The sequence below is a fragment of the Megalopta genalis genome, chromosome 16, assembly GCF_051020955.1.
Source record: "Megalopta genalis isolate 19385.01 chromosome 16, iyMegGena1_principal, whole genome shotgun sequence".
Classification (NCBI taxonomy): domain Eukaryota; kingdom Metazoa; phylum Arthropoda; class Insecta; order Hymenoptera; family Halictidae; genus Megalopta; species Megalopta genalis.
The window spans coordinates 4,182,527-4,204,026 of record NC_135028.1 but is presented as its reverse complement, the minus strand read 5'-3'; the positions used below and the strand labels follow the sequence as shown (position 1 = coordinate 4,204,026).

Below are 21,500 nucleotides of genomic sequence, written 5' to 3'. Positions count from 1 at the left end.
TCTACCTGTTTACTCTTTCGTTTATTCTCGTCCACCTTTGTTTCGTTTCCCGACCGCCACCAACCCCCCTTTCTCCAGCTCGACTCGCTGCGTTCTCAGACCCATGCCACGCGACACACGTCCACCTCCAACCGGGACGCATGTAATCGGGATCGCATCGACGATCGACGACCAATCTAACGATCGACTTTCGCGTAGCGATTTACTTGCCCCGCGCCCCAACTCGCACCGCTCCGATAGACTCCGACTACAGATGAATTATTCAACGAAACGAATATTCGCGTAAACCGCCCCACGGCGATCCGCGTCGCAGAGTTTCGTGACGTTTCGCTGCTACTTCAGAACTCACGATATCTGTGGAAGGTGTTCGTGTCGTTGCTATCCAAAGCGGTTTCATAAATTCAGTGCATTATCGAATTGCATATTATCGTTCTTCGTATCGTTCGAAGTAGAATCTATATATTTTTCAATCTTCCGTTCTTACCTGACATTACAAACTTACTACTGTGATCAAAAAGTAAGGTGAATTTGTTTATAAAATGTAAATTCTTTATTTATTCTTCCAAATCAATTTCATCCCCTTCAAAGTAATCCCCGTCCGATAAAACGCACTGTTTCCGACGCTTTTTCCAGTCCTCGAAACAGTCGGAATAGTCTTTTTCCGGTATAGCCTTCAAGATTCGGTTTTTATCTCCTCAATCGTGTCAAAACGGCGTCCCCGCATCGGCCTTTTGAGTTTGCTGAATAACCAGAAGTCGCACGGAGCCAAATCAGGCGAATACGGTGGTTGCGGAACGATATGAGTCGAGTTTTTGGCAAAAAAGTCGCGAAGAACCAATGCAGTATGACATGGCACCAATCGAGACTTGACGCGTTTGAGACACAAAACATCCTTCAAAATGGTTTGGACTGAGCCAAATGATATTCCAACACTATCAGCGAGGTCTCTCATTGTCAATCGACGATTTTCAAGCACCAAATCTTCGATTTTTTTGACGTGGCCCTCGTCGGTAGACGTTGATGGTCGTCCAGAGCGCGGTTCGTCTTCAACGCGTTCTCGGCCCGCTTTGAACTCGTTGTACCACTTATAAATGTTTTTTTGTGCCATAGTTTGATCACCAAAGGCCTTCCGCAACATTTTCAACGTGTCCGCACAAGAATATTCGTTCCGCAAACAAAATTTGATGCAAGTCCTTTGCTCAACAAAATCACCCATTGTAAAAATCGAAAAATTCACTTTTGGTCGTTTACTAAAACACGTGTAACTCGGAGATAATTAAACCTTTTAACAAACAGACGCTTGGCAATTGTTATAGACAGTCCTACCAACCTAGGAAAAAAACAATTGCCTGCCTTCCTAATGTCCGGGAGTTTTAAATGACAATTTCACCTTACTTTTTGATCACAGTAGTACCTTCTGTATGCATTTATTCTAGTCATCTTTCACGATGTCCATAAGTGCAACATGATTCTCAGCTCACTGAGCAATAATTATTTATCTAACGGAGATGACAGGAGACGCTAACACGTATAGATAAGTACACTGAAAATACTTTGATTTATAACTGACTATGACTGTTCGCAAAACTTTGACAATAAGCGTCAGTCTATTAACGCGTTAATTTCAAATTGATAACGAACAGTGATTCACAATTCGAGGTGTGCATTTCCAAAACGAAAGAGTGCTTTTCATTTAAAGCGCTTTCGTTCACAGAAAGCACAGAGCAATTTCGCCGGGACATCTTGAAGAAGCGAAGCAATTTTTCGGTGGGTACGTTCAATTTTAAACGCGTGTCCTTTTTCAAATTCGCAAGTCACCGACATGAAAGAGTTAATGTTCTAGCAAAACGTCATTAAATTCTACGAACCTGCTCACCGTGCGCCAGCCGGGACCGGATTGTTTGGTACTGTTGTAGTCTCTCGTAGATGAAGGACGCTCGACACGAGAATTGAGAGTTTGCGAAAAAGAAAGCATGTTCTTAAGGAGAGGCGGCCGAGTTTGTCGGAAAAAATAGTTCACTCTCCGGAGCCAAAACGCAATTGTTCTTTGAAACGTCATAATCAAGCAGTCAATTTGTACCGCCCACTTAAAGGTTTGTTATAACGTCGAATTTTTATCGCGCAGCTCTGAAATCAAGATCGAGTTCGCACGGTTGTCTGAAATAGTGGTTCTTCATTGAATGAGAGAATTTTCTCGGAGTCTTAGACCTTTTTCATTTATGTGCCGTAGACACCGCAAACAAGTTGGTTCGGAGAGAAGTGATCCGAGAAAACAATCAAAAATTCAATTAAAGAAAGGGAAACGACGAATGAAACTTCCGTCTTGTACAAACTTGCTACCGCTATTCGTTTCCCGCTAAGTATTTGCGGAGAGAAAGTGCTGGAGCAATTATGAGTTGCGTAAAAGTTTCCTAGTGATTGGGCAAATTAATTCAAGAAGAAGCTTATGAGAAATGGACGGGAAACGAGGAAAGACTACCCCTTTTGTTCGAATGGACGTTCCTCGTCTCTTTTCCTTGAAATATTGTCAGATGTCAATTAATATTTCGAAAAATATCAATTTGTTCCCAAGAAAATGATGTTCCGCTGAGGAGATAGCGGAGGTTAATTTCACGGCAGTCTCTCCTTAAGGCGTTTAATATTTACAGATCTTCGTAGACAATCGATTAACAAGCGGACAGCGATTCTCAGAGTCGCAGCTACGATTCCAAACTTGAAAAAACACGCGTATGTGGCATACCTCTGTTAACGGTATGTTCGCGTTCGTATTCTCCTTGTGGAAATATTATTCTATTTACGACTCGCTTCTGCTCCAATAATACGTTCATCTAATCGCTGAAACATATTGTGCTCCGATATCTGCATTGCTGTTAACAGCAGCTACAGTAAGTGAATCATGGTTGTAAGATGATATATATTCTTGCGAATTGAATCGTCCACCGGGCACCGAATAAAATATACTTTTGCTTATTGATTGAAATAAATGTACGTACACGTGAAAACGGTGAAAAATATTTGTACAATAAGAAAACATTGTCGAGAGTTGTAGTCTTGAAGTAAATAATTTTATTTGAACGTACAATATACACTGTTACGGTCAACGTAAATGAATACATAAATTGACGAAATTAATAGAAGTCAATATTTTAAACGGATGCAAGAATTCGTATGCTATCAGAAACATTCGATGTTCGACATTAATTTTTATACATTGTGCGTGAAAAACTGTACAATCTAGTAATTATACGTGTAAAAACCGCGATTTCTAGAAGAAGTGGGAACGGTATATTATAGTCAGACGCGTGAAGATAATTTCTCAACCGAATCATCCGAAACGTTTTGCGAACGAAAGTTACCGAAACTGTTTCTCGCCAAATTATTCACCGAAGTTCGAGGTTTGCCATTGTACGAATACTTTTCTCCTGCTGTTTGTCGATTCTGAAAAATCACAAGCGAGTTTACCACGACTTCGATCGCAGTTCGTTTTCACGTGTAGAAAATTTGGAGAAAATCAGGGTTTAACTTGTTCTCCGAGAACGGTACAAATCGAGGACCGGTTTCGATAAAAATTCCGCATCGACTGTCGCTGAACGCGAAACCGAGCGACGCGAAGACGCGTAGCTCGAGTCCGTAAGCCGCGAGTTATTACGCACGTTGCGACTCTGAGGTCTAATCCTCCCCGTTCTCCTTTCACGTGTCTGCAGGTTCAGCCCCTACGAGTGGGAGAATCCCCATCTGTGCAACGGACAGTCCGAGGTCCTCGAGAACGAGTTCACCCTGATGAACTCGCTCTGGTTCACCATAGGCTCGCTCATGCAGCAAGGCTCTGATATAGCGCCGAAGTAAGTCACCGAAGGAGCACGCTAACTGTTTGCTACAAATCCGCGTCTTGCGCGGATATTTCAGTTAACGGGGACGCGGCGACGGTCGGTGTTCCGAGGCACGAACTCGAACTCGAACTGAAACGCGGTGTCGAACTAGTTAACCGGTTCGCGAACGGTTCATCTTGGTATACCTGCACACGTGTACGGTATACGTACACGGACACGGCGAAATAGAAGTTTTAGAGGGTTCGGCCGGAAGGAAGACGAGATTCGGGGGTCGATAGGTGCTACTCTTCTGTAACGATAGCCTGGATATGCTATATCGTAGGCTTGCTGCAACCGATCACGTTCTATCGTGTGTCGAGACACGTCGGCCGTGCTTCGCTATCGCTATCGCTAACCGTTCTGTCTCGTCGCCAGTCACAGCGACGACGTTTAATGGAAGTTGTTGCTGTTCTCCCGGGAACTCGTAAGATAATGATATGGGGCGAGGTAACGGGAACGACAGCGCCGAACGTTCGATAACTTCCAGGCTCCGGTGAGTTTTCACGGAATCTCGCTGAAATTGGAAACGCCGGAAACGAAAACGGAAACGGAAACATTCGTTATGCCGTGCCGTTCCGGTACGAACGAATTCTCGGGATGTTTGGATAAGAAGACCCGGCCGAGTTTGAAATTATTTCGGCCACTCTCTATTACAATTTCGTTCAGCGCCATTAGCTCCTCGCACTCGAATGCTATTTTCGAGCCGTTGCTCGAACTTGCCGCGCGACGGGGACCGCCGCTCGTGTCGCTACATTTCATGAAACATTGAATCGGTTTGCGGGCATGCGAGCATTTAGCGTCAAATCTTCGCGATTCTTGCTGGCTCGCGTCAGTTCTTCGAACTGGAAGAAATGTTGCTTTTAATACTTTATCGAGGGATGATCGATCAATTGGCAATCGGACCGAAATTACCATTGCAGATTAAACGAAACGGTATTTAATATTAACGTTAGAATCGCATAGAATCGCATTTAATATTAACGTTAGAATCGCATAGAATCGCATTTAATATTAACGTTAGAATCGCATAGAATCGCATTTAATATTAACGTTAGAATCGCATAGAATCGCATTTAATATTAACGTTAGATTCTAGGTTTGAAGACGTTCATGAGAAACGAATGTTAAAACAGCTTCGAGTGCAAGTATAATAACTAGATTCAATAGATACTTTTAGTAATTTCCATCTAATCGTGGAATTCTTAAATCCCTCTCGAACGTTTTTTTTTCATCAAATGCGGCTTACCGTTTTCAAACGTTGCCGAACTATTCGAATACATGGTCCTTCTTCGAATAGAACGTCCTGACGGTATAATTCAGTTTTACTCATTCGTTTGAATTTTTCGCGAACAACTGAGAGATCCAACCTAATTTTCACAGAGAACGAACGTTCACGGAACCAAGGCCTTACATTTTAGGGGAGAGGATAATAGTTTCACTCATCCTGTCAGCATCGAATTTCTCGTTGTTCTTAGAAAGAAATCTGAAAGTTATTTTTGACTCATCCGAACAGATCGATGGGAGCATCGATTCGAATCAAATTTTACGAGTTCCACGCTTAGAAAAGGTATCTGAATTATTTAAAGGAGACAGCAGCAATTTCCACGCGATTAAACCGGGACACCTGACACTTTCACTACTCGTTAGACGGAGAAGACTGTATTTAGACGCTTCTGTCTTCCGACACTCTGCGCGAGGCAGCCCCTATTCCCCGAGTCGTTATCGTCGTTCCTTATTTAGTAGGATTAACGCTTAAGTTGGTGTCATGTGTGTTACATTAGACGGATAGTTCATAGTAGCGTAGAGCGCGTGAGTTGCATGAGACGGTAAACGTAGAAGCTTGGAGTGTTCTTGGGTATAATTTGGCTAATCGAGTTTTGGGACTAATGAGAGGCGAGAAACCAGAAAGAACCACTTCATACGCGACTACTAGACTACGGAATTTCATATATTTTCTTTATATCTGTACCCACGCGGAGTTTACTAATTGACAGAATTTGCATTATTCTTTGTCTGAGATTTTACAAAAAATATCTACGAAAATGAGAATTTGCATAAAGATCCGTGGTAGAGCTTTGATCGATTATTTAATCTTTCTACGATGTTCATAAAATGATGATCGAATCACATAAATTCGACTATGTTTTTAAACTTATTGCATTAAAGGATTATAATAATCGATGTAAAAACACAGGGGAGGGTACAAATTTACTGATTAAAAGCAAGCAAAGTCGATAAAGATTCCAATAAGGTGTGGTAATTGAAAAAATTACACAAGAAATCTAGTGTACACCGGCAAAATCGTAGAAGGTTTAACTAATAACGCAGCTTTATGCAGAGAACAAATATCTCTCAATTTGGTCCCGTTTTGAGCATGAGCATGAATGGTACGGTTCCAACTTGAATTAAACAAACTACGCGCTATACACGCGCATACCTTGCTCCCTTTGTCACGGGTACAAAAAGTAGACAGTACGTACCGAGGTGCCAATATTAGATTGAAATCATCGCAGCGGTGAAATCTGTGAAGCTGAGCAAACTTGATTACGAGAGAATATACGAAATTTAGATATTGTTCAATTTAATAAAGTCTCGCAGTGTTGAAACAGTCTATTGAAGTAAATTGCAAGGGAATTCGTTGGTGGAGAAGATATTCTGAATATTTTCGCGTCAAGGTACCTCTGCACCGTTCAAATTCTCATCGCAGGGCCGTGTCAACTCGCATAGTGGCGGGGATGTGGTGGTTCTTCACTTTGATCATGATTTCTTCGTACACTGCCAACTTGGCCGCGTTCCTCACCGTCGAGAGGATGGATTCGCCGATCGAGAGCGCCGAGGATCTCGCAAAGCAGACGAAAATCAAATACGGCGCCCTCAAAGGAGGCAGTACCGCGGCCTTTTTCAGGGTAAGATCGCATGAATATCTTATGAACCCTATACAAACATCCGCGTAATCGTCTTATTGAACTTCGTTCAATATTTTTCTATGATAGCGTCGATAGACGCGAACGGATAGATCGAGAGACACTTGAACCATTGATTGTTTCAGAAGTAAATCATTGTTATCTACGATTATGCATTATTACTGTTAAACAAACAGTAATCACGGTATTTTCAGTCTAGAAATATTAGAAATAGAAGTATTTAGAAATATTAGGTCCACCGGAAAGTTCTGTCCGTTTTTCAATTGAAATATAACACAATTTTCATACATTTAACACGTTCCGTGCCGAGCTTTTTTTACTCGAATCTTCACACTTTGATATTTTACTAAAACTTGATGTATTACGTGCAATTATTAATTCTCGTACACATAACAACGTAACAAAAACTTATCAACGCCCATTCTTGCGGTGGAAATTGATTCTTCGGTTCTAAATTTCTTGTAAACAATTTGTTCAGTTCACTAAGTAAACATGCAAGCGTGTACCATGGATGGTACACGTGGCACGGAACGTGTTAATAATATTTTTATTGTAGAATATACTTTCCATCGTTGCTTATGACTTCTTGCTAGCGTGATGGCAACTTGTAAATGCCATTTTTAAAAACTAATTTATTTTTAGAGGCGAAGAACTCAACTAGTGCTTGGTCGACATCAGCTTTAGTTTTGAGTTTTTTTCCTGTAAAAAGTTTTGCAAAAAGAGAGAAACAAGTGATAATCGGTCTGGCAATAATGACATGAGACATTTCAACATGTGTGTACGGATTGAAACTTGAAGTGACACTATCGGACAGAACTTTCCGGTAGACCTAATATTTCCTGAAAGCCAACAAAAAAATTTCTTTGATTGCTGGAACTGATTAATCGATTTTCTAAATTTATTTTATATATAATATGAAATTATTTCCTCTATGTTGAATATATTAATTATTATTAGGCCGGTATATTTAGTGTGTTAGATTAAGTAATCCTTGATTGTGATTATTAGCAAAATAAAATTTCGATTTAGAAGCATATTTTCGGGAACTAGAAATAATGACATTTAACCATTTCAACCCTAGAAGAACGCATGTATCCCAACGATCTTCTCTGATTGCTAGAAATTTAATACATACAAATGTGTTATTTTGCACAAATCTAATGAGTCTGCTTGAATACTATTGGTTTGGTGCGGTAATAGTGACGATCAGTAGCATACCATGCTGGATAGCTTTTATTTATACATGGTTACAATGGCAACAATTTCGTCTTTTTACACACATAAATTAGAAAATTTATCATAATTTTCGCAGCATAGGCTTTTCGTCTACGGTAGAAAGTCATCATTTCGTATGAACAAGTTCGAAATTATTATATGCAGTTTTATTCATGTTATTGAACACTGAAGTGCCTGGGCGTTTTTGGGGGCATATATGAACAATCTCTCTCTCTCTCTCTCTCTCTTTCTCTCTCTCTCTCAGGTTTTTCCTTTCCTACTTCCAAGTTCTTCCTTTCCAAACATGTTGGACCTACTTACGGCACATCTAAAAACAATTAAGGAATAGTCACATAAATATATGTCCTATCCGCCCACGTTTATGAGACACAATGCATTTTATAATCAGAGCAACGTCTCTGAAAGTAAAGAAGTAGAATAAAATATTTTTTTATTGAAAATGCTGAAATACTACGAAATAGACAAATGCGAGAAACACTAAGAATGATAGATGCGTGCAGGCTTGTCTTCAAATATAAGATGGTGATTTTGAGCATCCTCTATGAAGATAATTAAAACAGAAAATTCATTATATCTCAAAAAAACGAAGGCAAATAAGACATGTATTTATATGATTTTTTTTTAAATTGCTTTTAGACATACAATCAGCATCTGAAGTGGGTCTCGCGTGTTATGAAACATCTCGACTAATTTGTATAATATACAATCTACATAGTACATACATGTATATTTGCGTTTACCGTAAAAACAACCCCACTGAAAAAACTGAAGGAACATATATGTCCCAATTTTTAAAATCGTTGCACAGTGATAAAAGTAACTAAAATATCTAGTGGAATTTCAAGTGGAAAAGTAACTAAAATATCAATGGAAACTCTAGTAGAAAAGTAATTAAAATATCAATGGAATAATCTAAGGTTGAAAGGGTTAAGCTGAATGTCTGATAATGTAGATTCGCATAAACGATCACATTGATTAGATTCAATCAACTGAACTCCAATATTTACAATTAGCGATACAATTGAAAGACGATTTATGGGCGGGAACGTAGATTTAGCGCGAAGGGTCGATCTTCAAAGGCTAACGTTCAAAGTCGAAATGCGTTTAACGGGTTCCCGTAACTGATCCCGAATCAATCAGAAGAACGCGGGCGGCGCACAGTAGGGTACTTGGTCCGATTGGCGCGCTGAAAAAATTACAGCGTTATTTATTGTCCACGCGTCATAATATTTGTAACGCTGAATTCGTTTTAACGTCAGCTACAACGTTATGGAATAGAAGATAAACTTTAACATATAAAAAATCAACGCGACCTTGGGTTCTTTGTAAAAAAAATTTATTTCGAAATTGATATCTAGATATCATATATATCTAGATATATCTAGATATAGATATCTAAATACTATTTAACTTTTATTCGAAACATTTTGTCGTCAAATTAACAGAAGTGGACGAAACAACGTGGGCAAAAGTTAAGGAAACAGTCTGTATATTACTTTTTCAAAAAAGCATTTCCTTCGCTTTTTGTTTGAACAAAATCTCAGATAAAAATGAAGGAAACCGCTTGTAAGATTACTTTATTTACCTACTATTACATCCTGCATATGATTTGTCTCCGTCATAAGCACAACATTCGTAAAAATTCACTTTTCATACGTTTCTCGACATGTTTCCGTATCACGCGGTTAGGCTAGTTTCCAGTATTTATTTTCTACCAATTACTGCTCTTAACCCGAGAAAGATAACCTACGTCGCAGAGGCGCCTGCGAAGACTGTTGATTTTTGTTAATTTTTCATAGAGGTCTAGTGATTTAAGTTTAAAATTACTTAAAATGTAAAAAAAATATTATATAAATGCATTTTATTTTTACAATAATGCCAAACCTTTAAAATGACTAGATTAACTTAAATAAATATCCATTGTTAGTATAAAATTGACGCCTTAGAAAAGCATGCGCCTCTGAAGCGTATGGTTATCTTTTACGTACGTTGTCATATGGTTATCTTTCTAGGGTTAATGTCATAATATTACTCTAGATTACTTGTATACACATTCAGGAACATAAGAAAACAGTTTCATTCATTTCGAACATAACATAAAAATAAAACATACAAAATAAATACCTCGACATTTGGCGCGCTGATCGAACCAAACAACTCACTCTGATGGCGCGGCGGGGAAAACTCGAATTGCAAAGTGCGAGAACGACCATAATCGTTGTTGTCGATCGCCGCGAAGACAGCTCGCCGCGTGATTTCCATCGGACTGCGGACACGCAGGCACCGTGTAATAGCCCTTCTTGAAGATTAACCAATTTCGGCCGACGTTTCATCGTTTAATGGCACGTGCAATCGACGATGAAATTCCTGGCGTGATCTAGGATTCCAATTTCTCGACGTACCAGCGTATGTGGTCCTTCATGGATTCGGCAAAGCCAGAGGTATTTACAAATAGCAACGTCGAGGGCGTGGATCGAGTGATCAAGGGTAAAGGCAGCTACGCATTCCTAATGGAATCCACTTCTATCGAATACGTAATCGAGAGGACCTGCGACCTCACTCAAGTCGGCGGTCTCCTGGACTCGAAAGGATATGGCATAGCTATGCCGCCTAGTAAGTGCTACGAAATATCCTAGCGCACGTCAATGTATATTGTATGCACGCGTACAAGCTGCCGCAAAAATATGTCACTGCCGAAACGTGCACACTAGGCTCTGGCTCTTATTTTCTAGTTTTAACAGGATATTCCAGTATAAGTCGCGTTTCTCTGTTTTACTTTCTTTTTTGGGATTTTTTTTTTACGAAGAAACTAATAACATCTTTTGCAGTCGCGCATTTACAAGGTTTATTTACGCATGTCTCAATGATTATTTGAAGTCTCAATAATTATTTCAAAAATTATTTGGGTTCAAAAAATTAAGATTTGTTGGCATTGGATACTTTGAAACATAGTTGGTTTTCAAAAAGATCGACCCATGCTGGCCACGATTGCGGCCATTTTGTCTATCTGAAGTGAAAAAAAAAACGTGTAAGATCATTAATTAGTACTAGTTTGGCTATACAGGAGAGGTACTAGAACAAAAGAAAAGAATCAATTATTGAAAAAGTAGCAATACTTCGAAATTTGATTATCGATCTTTCCCATTGACGTTTCAATATTAAGAGTTTAGAAAGTCTACAGAATAGAAATGTTTGGTTGCTTCCAGAACGATCTGTCAACATAATTACACAGAATGTGCATCTAAATTATCAAGGCAATTGGATAAGTAGATTTTGAGATATCATCATGGTTACCGTTTCGAAAACATACTTTCGAGAGCCGGTTGCAACTTCCTTAATTTGATGAATTCAAACATAAGATTTTGTGGACGCATTTCGAGAAAATGTAAAAGTCGATTTTTTTCAAAGATTCACACTAGAAATATTGATCCTATTAACATGGTGTCCTAACGATTTCTACGCAGAATCATCGGTGGAATCGACACAGATGAACAAAACTACGCGATTGCATTTTTAAGCAATGTGCATCGGCACTTTTAGATGCATCGCTGGACTAATAGAAAGAACGAGAACGCAGAAAAATTGACACTGTGATACCAATTAACTTTTTGCTCTATAAACTTCTTTTCTATCTGATGCTAATTTCACGATATAACCTATCCCAATTGCGAGACTCAACCTATATTATATACAGGGTGTACCGAAAATCGTGACACAACCGACCGGACAGTGATTGTACATGCAAAAATAAGTCGAAGAAAGGGTGCAACATTATTTCATTTAAGGCTTTATTTTCGAGACAAGTGAGCTGGTAGGTGCGTCAAGTTCGAGTGGCTTGTAGTATAACGAGAAATAGAATTGGTATGTCATGGTCAGACGTGCTATTCGATTCCAATTCAAAAGTATTTTTTCAATCTATTTTTTTTTAATATTATTTTTTTTAACTTATTTTTACATGTGTGAAATCGCCTCTTGCTCTGTTGTATCGCGATTTTTGGGACATCCTGTATATCTAAGTAGCATAAGTAAATAATTTACAGAAAAAAAGGCACACATACACACAGATTTGTTTATGGTATTCTAGCATTTTTATGGTATTAGATAATAATACCATCGAATGGCTTTATTACAAATAATGCTAATGTCGAATAGTCAGTGTCAATGTCAATGTCAAATAGTCCTCAGTCAAGAATATGTACGTTTCGGACGGTCCCGTATTTTTGGCAATCCTTGTACAGTTGGTAGTATAAACTCGTCACCTAGATGCACCGTTAGCCGATTATACACGACCGATAGAGACGCGAGCTATTCCAGCCGATCGACATGTATATCCCTGATTTATTGGCTCTGGGCAAACGGCGTCGAATCGCAAAGATAATTTTTCACATTCGTTGCACGGATTTATAGGGAAATTAGGAAAACGCCGGTTTCTATACGATTCCAACGGGAATTTCAACCGATTCCAAGCTTTGCGCATTGTTCCGCGGGAACAAGCTCGGTCGCTAAATATTCTCTGTCTCGTTAAAAAGCGAATCACTGGCGCTCGCTGTAAAAATATTGCAACTGTAAACATTCGGAAGAGCGGTGCTGTAGGTCACAGTTTTTCACTTTTGTTTGTGTAATCTCTGGTGTTCTGTTTTGGTGATCTACGAACGAGATACCCGTAGCAAAATTTAAGGACACGATGTAGAGAACTGAGAAATATACTCGTACGAAGAAATTGTTACCACCGGAAACAGCACAAATGATTTTGCAACGTTACCAATAACAACCAAAAGTTTACGCGGATAATGGAACAAGAATGTTTCCTTCGTTATTTAAAAATATAGATTTTTCAGTCTATTAGTATTTTATATTTGCTCAAGCTTTCACCTTTAAGTGATGACCACACTGTTTAAACGCTAGAACTACCGGGCAAAACGCAACTAATATACAGTGACTCGCATTAATATTCGGACACCATATTGTTAGAAAAATTATTGCTCCTTTTTATTGTTTAAGATAGTATTATTGAATGAATTGTTTTCTCATATAATAAAGCATTTCTTCAAATAAGTAGAAACATAAATTTTGTTTATTTATTCCACACGGTTTTTTGTATAATAAGCGATAAACAAGATTGTGACAAAATTCTACGTCGCAAAAATATTCGGACAGTGAATAATAATTTTATATAAAATGAAGATCTCTTTAATCATGTTATCATAATATTAATATTTCGTCGGTTGACCCTTTTGTTTTGTTACTTCATGTAATCACTTGGGCATGTTACAGATGACTTTATTTAAATAATCCGGCGAAATCCATTTTTATTCGTCTAACAAACGTTGTTTTATCTGTGTTGTTGTGTTTGTAGGTGTTGTACGAATTTTGCGGTCCAATTGATCCCATTAATTTTTAATTGGATTTAAATCAGGCGATCGAGGAGCAGGATGCAGTACTTTTAGACAATTGTGTAATAAATATTCCTGTACAATTCTCGCCTTGTGTTTAGGATCACTGTTCTGATAAAACTTAAAACTATACGTATACCCATATTTATAGCACTTGCAATTAAATTTTTTTTTTTAAATGTCCAAATACTTCATTTTGTTCATAATACCATCGATAAAAACTAGTTCATCTACACCGACAGACGAGATACAACTCCACACTATTACACTCCTACCACCGTGTTTCACTGTCGGTCTTAAATTTGAAATGTTTAATTCTGTATTTACTTTACGCCACAGCATTTTTTGACTGTCGGATCCGTAAAGATGAAATTTGCTTTCATCCGTAAATCATCATTCCACCACCAGTTGTCTTTGTAAAAATATTCTTCTTGAAATTTGCTGAACAAAAAATGGTGTGGCGTAAAGTAAATACAGAATTAAACATTTCAAATTGAAGACCGAGAGTGAAACATGGTGGTAGGAATGTAATAGTGTGTTATAGTGGGGTCTCGTCTGTAGGTGTAGGTGAACTAGTTTTTATCGATGGTATTATGGATAAAATGAAGTATTTGGACATTTTTAAGAACATATTTCTTTACGAGTTCTATAAATATGGGTATACGTACAGTTTTAAGTTTTATCAGGGCAATGATCCTAAACACAAGGCCAGAATTGTACAGGAATATATTGTCCAAAACTACTGCATCCTCCTCCTCGATCGCCTGATTTAAATCCAATTAAAAATTAATGGGATCAATTGGACCACAAAATTCGTACAACACCTACAAACACAACAACAGAGATAAAACAACGTTTGTTAGACGAATGAAAATGGATTTCGCCGGATTATTTAAATAAAGTCATCTGTAACATGCCCAAGCGATTACATGAAGTAATAAAACAAAAGGATCAACCGACAAAATATTAATATTATGATAACGTGATTAAAAAGATTTTCATTTTATATAAAATTAATGTAATTCATTCACTGGCCGAATACTTTTGCGACGTAGAATTTTGTCACAATCTTACTTATCGCTTATTATACAAAAACCATGTGGAATAAATAAACAAAATTTATGTTTCTACTTATTTGAAGAAGTGCTTTATTATATGAGAGAACAATTGATTCAATAATACTATCTTAAACAATAAAAAGGAGCAATAATTCTTCTAACAATATGGTGTCTGAATATTAATGCGAGTCACTGTATATTGTTTTAGAACAATGACAAGATTAGGTTTATAAGGAATTGTACACCCCCTTCCAAAAGTATTAGAACATTTACAGAAAATTAAATAAATTTGAGAAACCGATAGAAAATTCTTATAATTTCTTCAATTTATTTCAACTTAACTTTATGAAACTTTAACAAGTAGATTATACATATTTAACAGTATAATACAAATAACGTGAATTTTATAAAAGGGAATTAAATTGTCTTTACGGCAATATATCCACCGCGTTTTTAGTTATTTCTTCAACCAATTTCGGTTATTATTTTGTTCCTATTTGATTCCATGTGTTTTGTACTATGTTCCACATATTTAGAAAAGCGAGTAGTATGAAATGAACTAATCATACGTTTTCAATGAACAGAATGCAATAAATGGGAAAGCTAATCGTACAAGCGACAGACACTTATAACGTAATATGTATTTTCGACAATAAGATGCTTTAAAAAACTACAATTTATATTAAATAAAAAGGTGTCCTAATACTCTTGGAGGGGAGTGTACAAATTAGAAACCAGAAATTTTGACTGGTTCGATAGCTTTAGCGTTAAAATCACTGCTGGTGTCAATTTGCCATCATGCCAGTGCTATCGTCGTGATACGAAATCAACTTGATGTATAAAACATGACCACTAATGATGACAGTTAATTTAACGTACGTCACCACTCTAAGGTTAATGTACTATCTAAACAAATACACAGGTTTCTCTGCTCAGTTGATACTACTTATATAAAACTTGCATATTTTTATCATTCACGATTTCCTAGATTTTACTGCTTCCGTCTCTTGAACATAAATGATAACAGTTATAGAAATACATTTCTTACGAGAACTATTATCAGCGAGAACATCTGAAAGATCTGCGACTGTCAACTCGGCACGTTCGCTGGTCGAAAGCGATAACTGCGTTGACAGCTTCCGATACTTTCGGAAATGATAAAAGCCGACTGGGGGAGGAGATAAGACTTTCTCAATATGACCTTGGCACTTCAGATTCACCATACAGAACGGCTATAAGCGGAGCGATCCTGAAACTGCAGGAAGAGGGGAAGCTGCACTTGCTGAAGACGCGCTGGTGGAAGGAGAAACGCGGCGGTGGATCTTGCAGGGTAAGCATGCAAATACAGCCTCCCTTATTCTCCTTGGGCAGCGTTCCCGACGCTCGTGTACTCAATAACACCTTCCGAAATTTTTATCCTCCGCTGGTATATTTCGTTCTGACTAGGCTCCGCTCACGGACACGTAGCGTGGGTGGGTGGTTAGAGAGCGTAGCTGCGGGGAGACAGTTTCATAAATTCGTGAAATCATGGCCACTACTATTTTGCAGCTTTTATTTGCCAGTATTATTCTGCCAGGATGAATTCCTGCAACTGCTTCTCGCTGAAAATTCAGTTTCTCAAGCTACCAAATGGAGAAAACAGTGGTGTTTATCAACACATTTGCCGACGGAAATTCTATAAAATCAAAGTAATTTATCTGGTGAAATAATAATGGAAGAGCTAAGATGCGTAGATAGATATTCTTGTAGACGTTGTTATTCAAGTTAGGGTGACTTGACCAGTAAATAAACACTTCAGTTAAATTCATCATCCACAAATCGTTATTTAATTCCCTAGACGATACTATCGTATGATAGCAACTCAATTTTGATTCAATTTTAATTATAATATTTTCGTTATAATTTTTCTTAAAAGCGAAATATAAAATTTGGCGAAGAATGCATGACCAAATCAATAAATGACCAAAAATTTTTATTGAATTAACAGTAATATCCCAGTGAATGATAAACTTTGTCAGAGTTTAATTCGACGCATCTCAAAATGCAAAATGTAGATTTCAAGTAACAATGCTTGCCCTGTACGTAGGTAATGTCGTTAAGCTGACTAAACAAATGTAAATGAAACAATTGTAAATTATTCAAAAATATAAGCGAAAGCAATATATGGCGTCTTCAAGACATCTGAAGGAGTACAAAAAACTGCGATATAAATTTCAATGCGTAAACTTCAAGGATAAACATGATTTTTTCATCGAATATGGAAGATGATCATTTACTGGAGGATATTCATTCATTGTATAGATCGCTCTATAAACGTTAAACTTGGTTCGTTTAATTCCATTTGAAGTGTACTACTATGAAAAAATAGTTCTATTATACAGATAATGTACTGCAAATACAAAACTTGTTGTTAATAACAAATTAATTCACGTGGTAGGTGAGAGCTGGCATGAAAGGAACATTTTTGTTTCATATTCAGTATAACAAAGAAATAACCATTGTATTTCTATTTGGTTTAATTATAAAAGTCATCTAGAGTAAGTGTGTCAATTACTGTGCTACCCCCTTGTTACTGTGCTCTCACACTAATTTTGCTTACATTTAAGAATGTCATTGTGAAGCAGAAGATATTGAATTTGATTAAACTTTTCCTTGAGGGCTTCAATTTTTTTGACTTTCCAGTGTACATCCCAATGGATTTTGTCGAGAAAAGTCCAAAAATCGAAGTCCTGAATCTAGGAATGTTATTAACACGTTCCGTGCCGAGCTTTTCTTACTCGAATCTTCACACTTTGATATTTTACTAAAACTTGATGTATTACGTGCAATTATTAATTCTCGTACACATAACAACGTAACAAAAACTTATCAACGCCCATTCTTGCGGTGGAAATTGATTCTTCGGTCCTAAATTTCTTGTAAACAATTTGTTCAGTTCACTAAGTAAACATGCAAGCGTGTACCATGGATGGTACACGTGGCACGGAACGTGTTAAAATAAGTCCTAAATTTACGGGGACCATTACTACTATACAGGAAATATTCTCGTGGACGGGCAGTACATTTACAATTTTGCCGATATTTTCATATGTTGATGATTACTTACGTTCCTCAAATGTACAGATAGAAAATACAGTAAATTCTCCTTAGAAGGCCCGGAGCTCGGAATTGAAAATAGTAATCGTCAGACACTCGGATATGATTCATCGAGTCCCGCGGTTCGTTTTTATAGAAACTCGGGACAGTCGGCAAAACAGGACAGCGACCAGCATACTAGTATACATTAATATGAATACATAATACAAACGATTTATTTCTAATTTTTTGCCACGATTTGAAGGCAATTCGGAGGCCACATACCACGATTTGAAGGCAATTTGGAGGCCACATGCCACGATTCGACGGAGACTGGTCGCGCGGCTTGTAGCACCGCGATATTTCTTACCTGATTCACATCCGAAATTTGGCATTTCCGGGAGAATCTACTGTACTGCCACATTTTATCCTATAATACGTAAGCACTGAAAAAATAAGAGTTGTTGCAGCAATTACTTCTGTAACTCTCATGCACCTTATACAACAACAACAAAGAAAACGTTGGTTTACGACCTCAAAGTATCGTGTCCGCGACTATACGCGAAGTATTAAGGGGGAGGATTCTCCCTAATCAACAGTTACGAATTCTTCAAAGACACGTAGCCCTGTTCTCGGACTACAAAAGTTTTCGCTGAGAAAAGTAACTTTAGCAATTTAACCCTTTCGCTACGGGCGGGTTCTCCACCGCGGTACTTCCGCTGAACGGAGCGCCGCGACATCACTGCACGCTACGCGACGCCGATCGTCAGCGGGAGTACCGCGGCGGAGAACCCAAACTGCTTGAATGTTTTCGTACGAAAAAATTTCTCTCCAAAGGGTATTTATAAATAAAGGGAATTCCAGGGTATTTATAACGTCTTAGCATGCGCTCTTTAATTTACAGTATGAGAGGAAATAACATTATGCAATATAATGCATCTTATGGAAGGCCACTATAGTGGCCCATAGTACCTCAGTGGCATCATACGAAAGGCCACTATAGTGGCCCGTAGTACCTCAGTGACATCTTATGGGGGGCCACTATAGTAGCCCGTAGTAGCGAAAGGGTTAATCTATACTCGTCAAGAACTTAAAGGTTTCCAAGTTTCTTTTATCGATACAATTTTTCTCATGAATCAAACATCAGATCTTCTTTGAATATTAGGAGAAAGAAAACACAGAACATCCCGGAGTCGATTACTGTGTCTCTATGGCCTACAGAGATTATTTATCGTGCCTCAGTCGTTGTGTCCCTCCCTGAATACTGTGCTTCAGTCACTGTGTTCCCACTCTGAATGCTCGGGCTCAATAACTGTGCATAATAAAAATTTCATATTTAACATACGTTAATAAACCGTATTCTCTAGAAGAATGAATGTAATATCGTGAGAAGTATTCTCTTTGACAATATTTTATTCTTCGCTTTACGTTCCGTGGCACCGTACAATAAAATCTCTTAATAACAACCCCTCGATCGTGTCGCTCGCAATCCGCACGTTGCATGTCTCTCTGCCTGCTCGTCCACATCTCTCGTAATCCTCTGCTAATTACTCGTTAGTAATTGCACATTCGTTATTCCTAATTTAACGATTAATATAATTGTAATCTTACAATATTATAATAAGTCATTTAAAGATTTATATTATATAGGTGATTGCTTTAATAAAATTTCATTTCATTTCTTCTCCTAAAGTATATGACAGAGATGATTTGAGATTTCAGATCTAAACGCATCGAGTGAGCAATAGGATTCAGTTAGTTCATTTACTGTGCACAGTAACTGAACCACTGAAATTGAAACGAAAAACAAAGATTCGAATAAATAATCACTGTTTTGTGTTTCCATAATCTTAATTTGTTTTTACGAATACAATTAACATCTTAATATCTTCCCTGAAACGATTTATTTTACTGAATATTGATCTTCATTTGTTCAGTATTTTCTTGAGCTTTCTCATTAGCTTTGCAGAACATATCGCGAATTCGGTACGGAAAAATTGAAATAACTTTTGCAGTATTTCAAGAACTTCCGTCTCCTACATGTTTGATTTTAACAAATAAATAATTAAGTGACTTTAAATAAGGTAAACTTAATATGCCCTATTCGATCAATGGAAAGTTGATTCTGCTTGAAAATAAACTAAAGGCACAGTAATTGGCTAGCCCACAGTAACTGGCTCCACTAACTAACTGTCGGTTCTTCGAAGTGCGATGGTTTCTTCAGGGTGTTTCAGACTTGACGACTCGAGTTATTTGTTTGTGATCAGGATGACACATCGAAGAGCAGCTCGACGGCGAACGAACTGGGCCTCGCCAACGTCGGCGGCGTGTTCGTGGTTCTGATGGGCGGGATGGGCATCGCATGCGTGATAGCAGTGTGCGAGTTCGTTTGGAAAAGCCGGAAGGTCGCCATTGAGGAACGGGTGAGTGAGGTCAGATAGCACGTCGAAGAGGGCGTGATCGCGCCCGAAGTAACTTCGTCCAACACGCATCTTGATCCCGACGCGATCTATCCCGACATACCGCGCGAATATATCAGTTGATGTTCGCACGATGGTGGAGTTCCTCTTTAATGGTCACGGTGCAAGTACAGAACCACTCGGGTTTGATCGTTCTTACCGTCCCGATCGATGAATCACGGCGGCGCGCGGCGAAACATCTTCAAATGTTCTGAGCGAACATTCTGCAGCCTGTCATCATAACCGTTTGCGACGAGGAGTATCATTAACGCCAGGCTTTCTTTCACTTCGTTGGTGCTATCTGTACAGAGTATTCCATAAATAATGGATCAATGTTTGGGATCATGTTTTGCTTACACGTTTTACTGGGTACGTTAACGCCTTTTGCTTTTCGTTTCGTAAAATGTGAGTGCTCAATAATTGAACTGCATCGATGGCTTCTTACTGCTGACGCCACTTCGCAAAGTTATTGAACAAGCTGTTAGCTAGTATGATTGCATGGCTGGAAGACGATTGTATTTTGCGCGTCGGCGATTAGATTTAGAATTTTTGAAAAACTGCGAACGACGCGGATTCGCGATTTCGGTATTTACAGAGAGAATTTATATTTAGATAGTACGTAGAGTACTGCCAATACTCCATACTGCCATAGATTAAAATGCCTAGACTAATTCTCTTGCTACAATTCCAGACGCAACGTCTGATCACCTATTTATTCCGTTTCGAAACGAATTTTTATAATGTTTGTTCGGAGCTATAGACTGACCTACTATATGTGCATATTACAAAATCATTGATCATCAGACGCAGCTTAAACATGTCCTTCTATTATTCTTTATAATTCCTTTATGTCAATCCTGTACGATTTATGTTCGAATGATAAGGGCACCGAGTGGGTGCGACGATACTGAACACGTCTCTTCCTTCCAAAGTTTATGATAATTATTTCTGACTTCGTCTCCACTCAGTTTTCTTTCGTTCGTTCGAAGAATTGCGAATCGCTGGAATAAAACATAAAGATCTGGAACAATTCAAAGCAAACCTGTGTGCATTATTCTATTTTCCTTTTCACGTTTGCGCATATTTCTCTTTGCTAAATTGTTTCAATTTAACCGTTCACTGAACTTCTAACGGCTACATCGAAAATAAGAATGAAGTGAATCTATCGAGGAATTCGAGGAACATAGAAGGAGGTCATAACTTTGCAATTAATAGATATTTTTAAATAAAAATATTGGGTTAGCAACTAAGTAATTGATTTCAGTTATAGATGTCTCACTCCCATTTTTATGATATCCGTAAATGTTATATTATAACATTATTATTATTATTATTATTATTATGTTATTTTTTATTATCCGTGAATGTTAGCAACTGGACAAATTGAATGCAGCGGTCAAGGAAAAGCGACCAGAATTGGTCAATCGTAAAGGTGTCATTTTCCAGCAGGACAATGCTAGGCCGCACACGTCTTTGTCCACTCGGC

The 21,500-nt window shown here is 38.1% G+C and overlaps 1 protein-coding gene across 5 annotated transcripts in view; it reads left to right on the top strand.

Moving 5' to 3' along the window:
• Positions 1-21,500, top strand: part of KaiR1D (Kainate-type ionotropic glutamate receptor subunit 1D) — an 819,478-nt gene that overhangs the window by 781,474 nt on the left and 16,504 nt on the right. For 3 of the 5 annotated variants that reach the window (XM_076526909.1, XM_076526907.1, XM_076526911.1), the window contains 5 exons: positions 3,705-3,842; positions 6,577-6,775; positions 10,411-10,642; positions 15,695-15,810; positions 19,823-19,978. In XM_076526909.1, the coding sequence (XP_076383024.1) occupies positions 3,705-3,842; positions 6,577-6,775; positions 10,411-10,642; positions 15,695-15,810; positions 19,823-19,978 (841 nt within the window). The remainder of the gene's footprint in view (positions 1-3,704; positions 3,843-6,576; positions 6,776-10,410; positions 10,643-15,694; positions 15,811-19,822; positions 19,979-21,500) is intronic. The other 2 variants (XM_076526910.1, XM_076526908.1) reach the window with 1 other exon arrangement.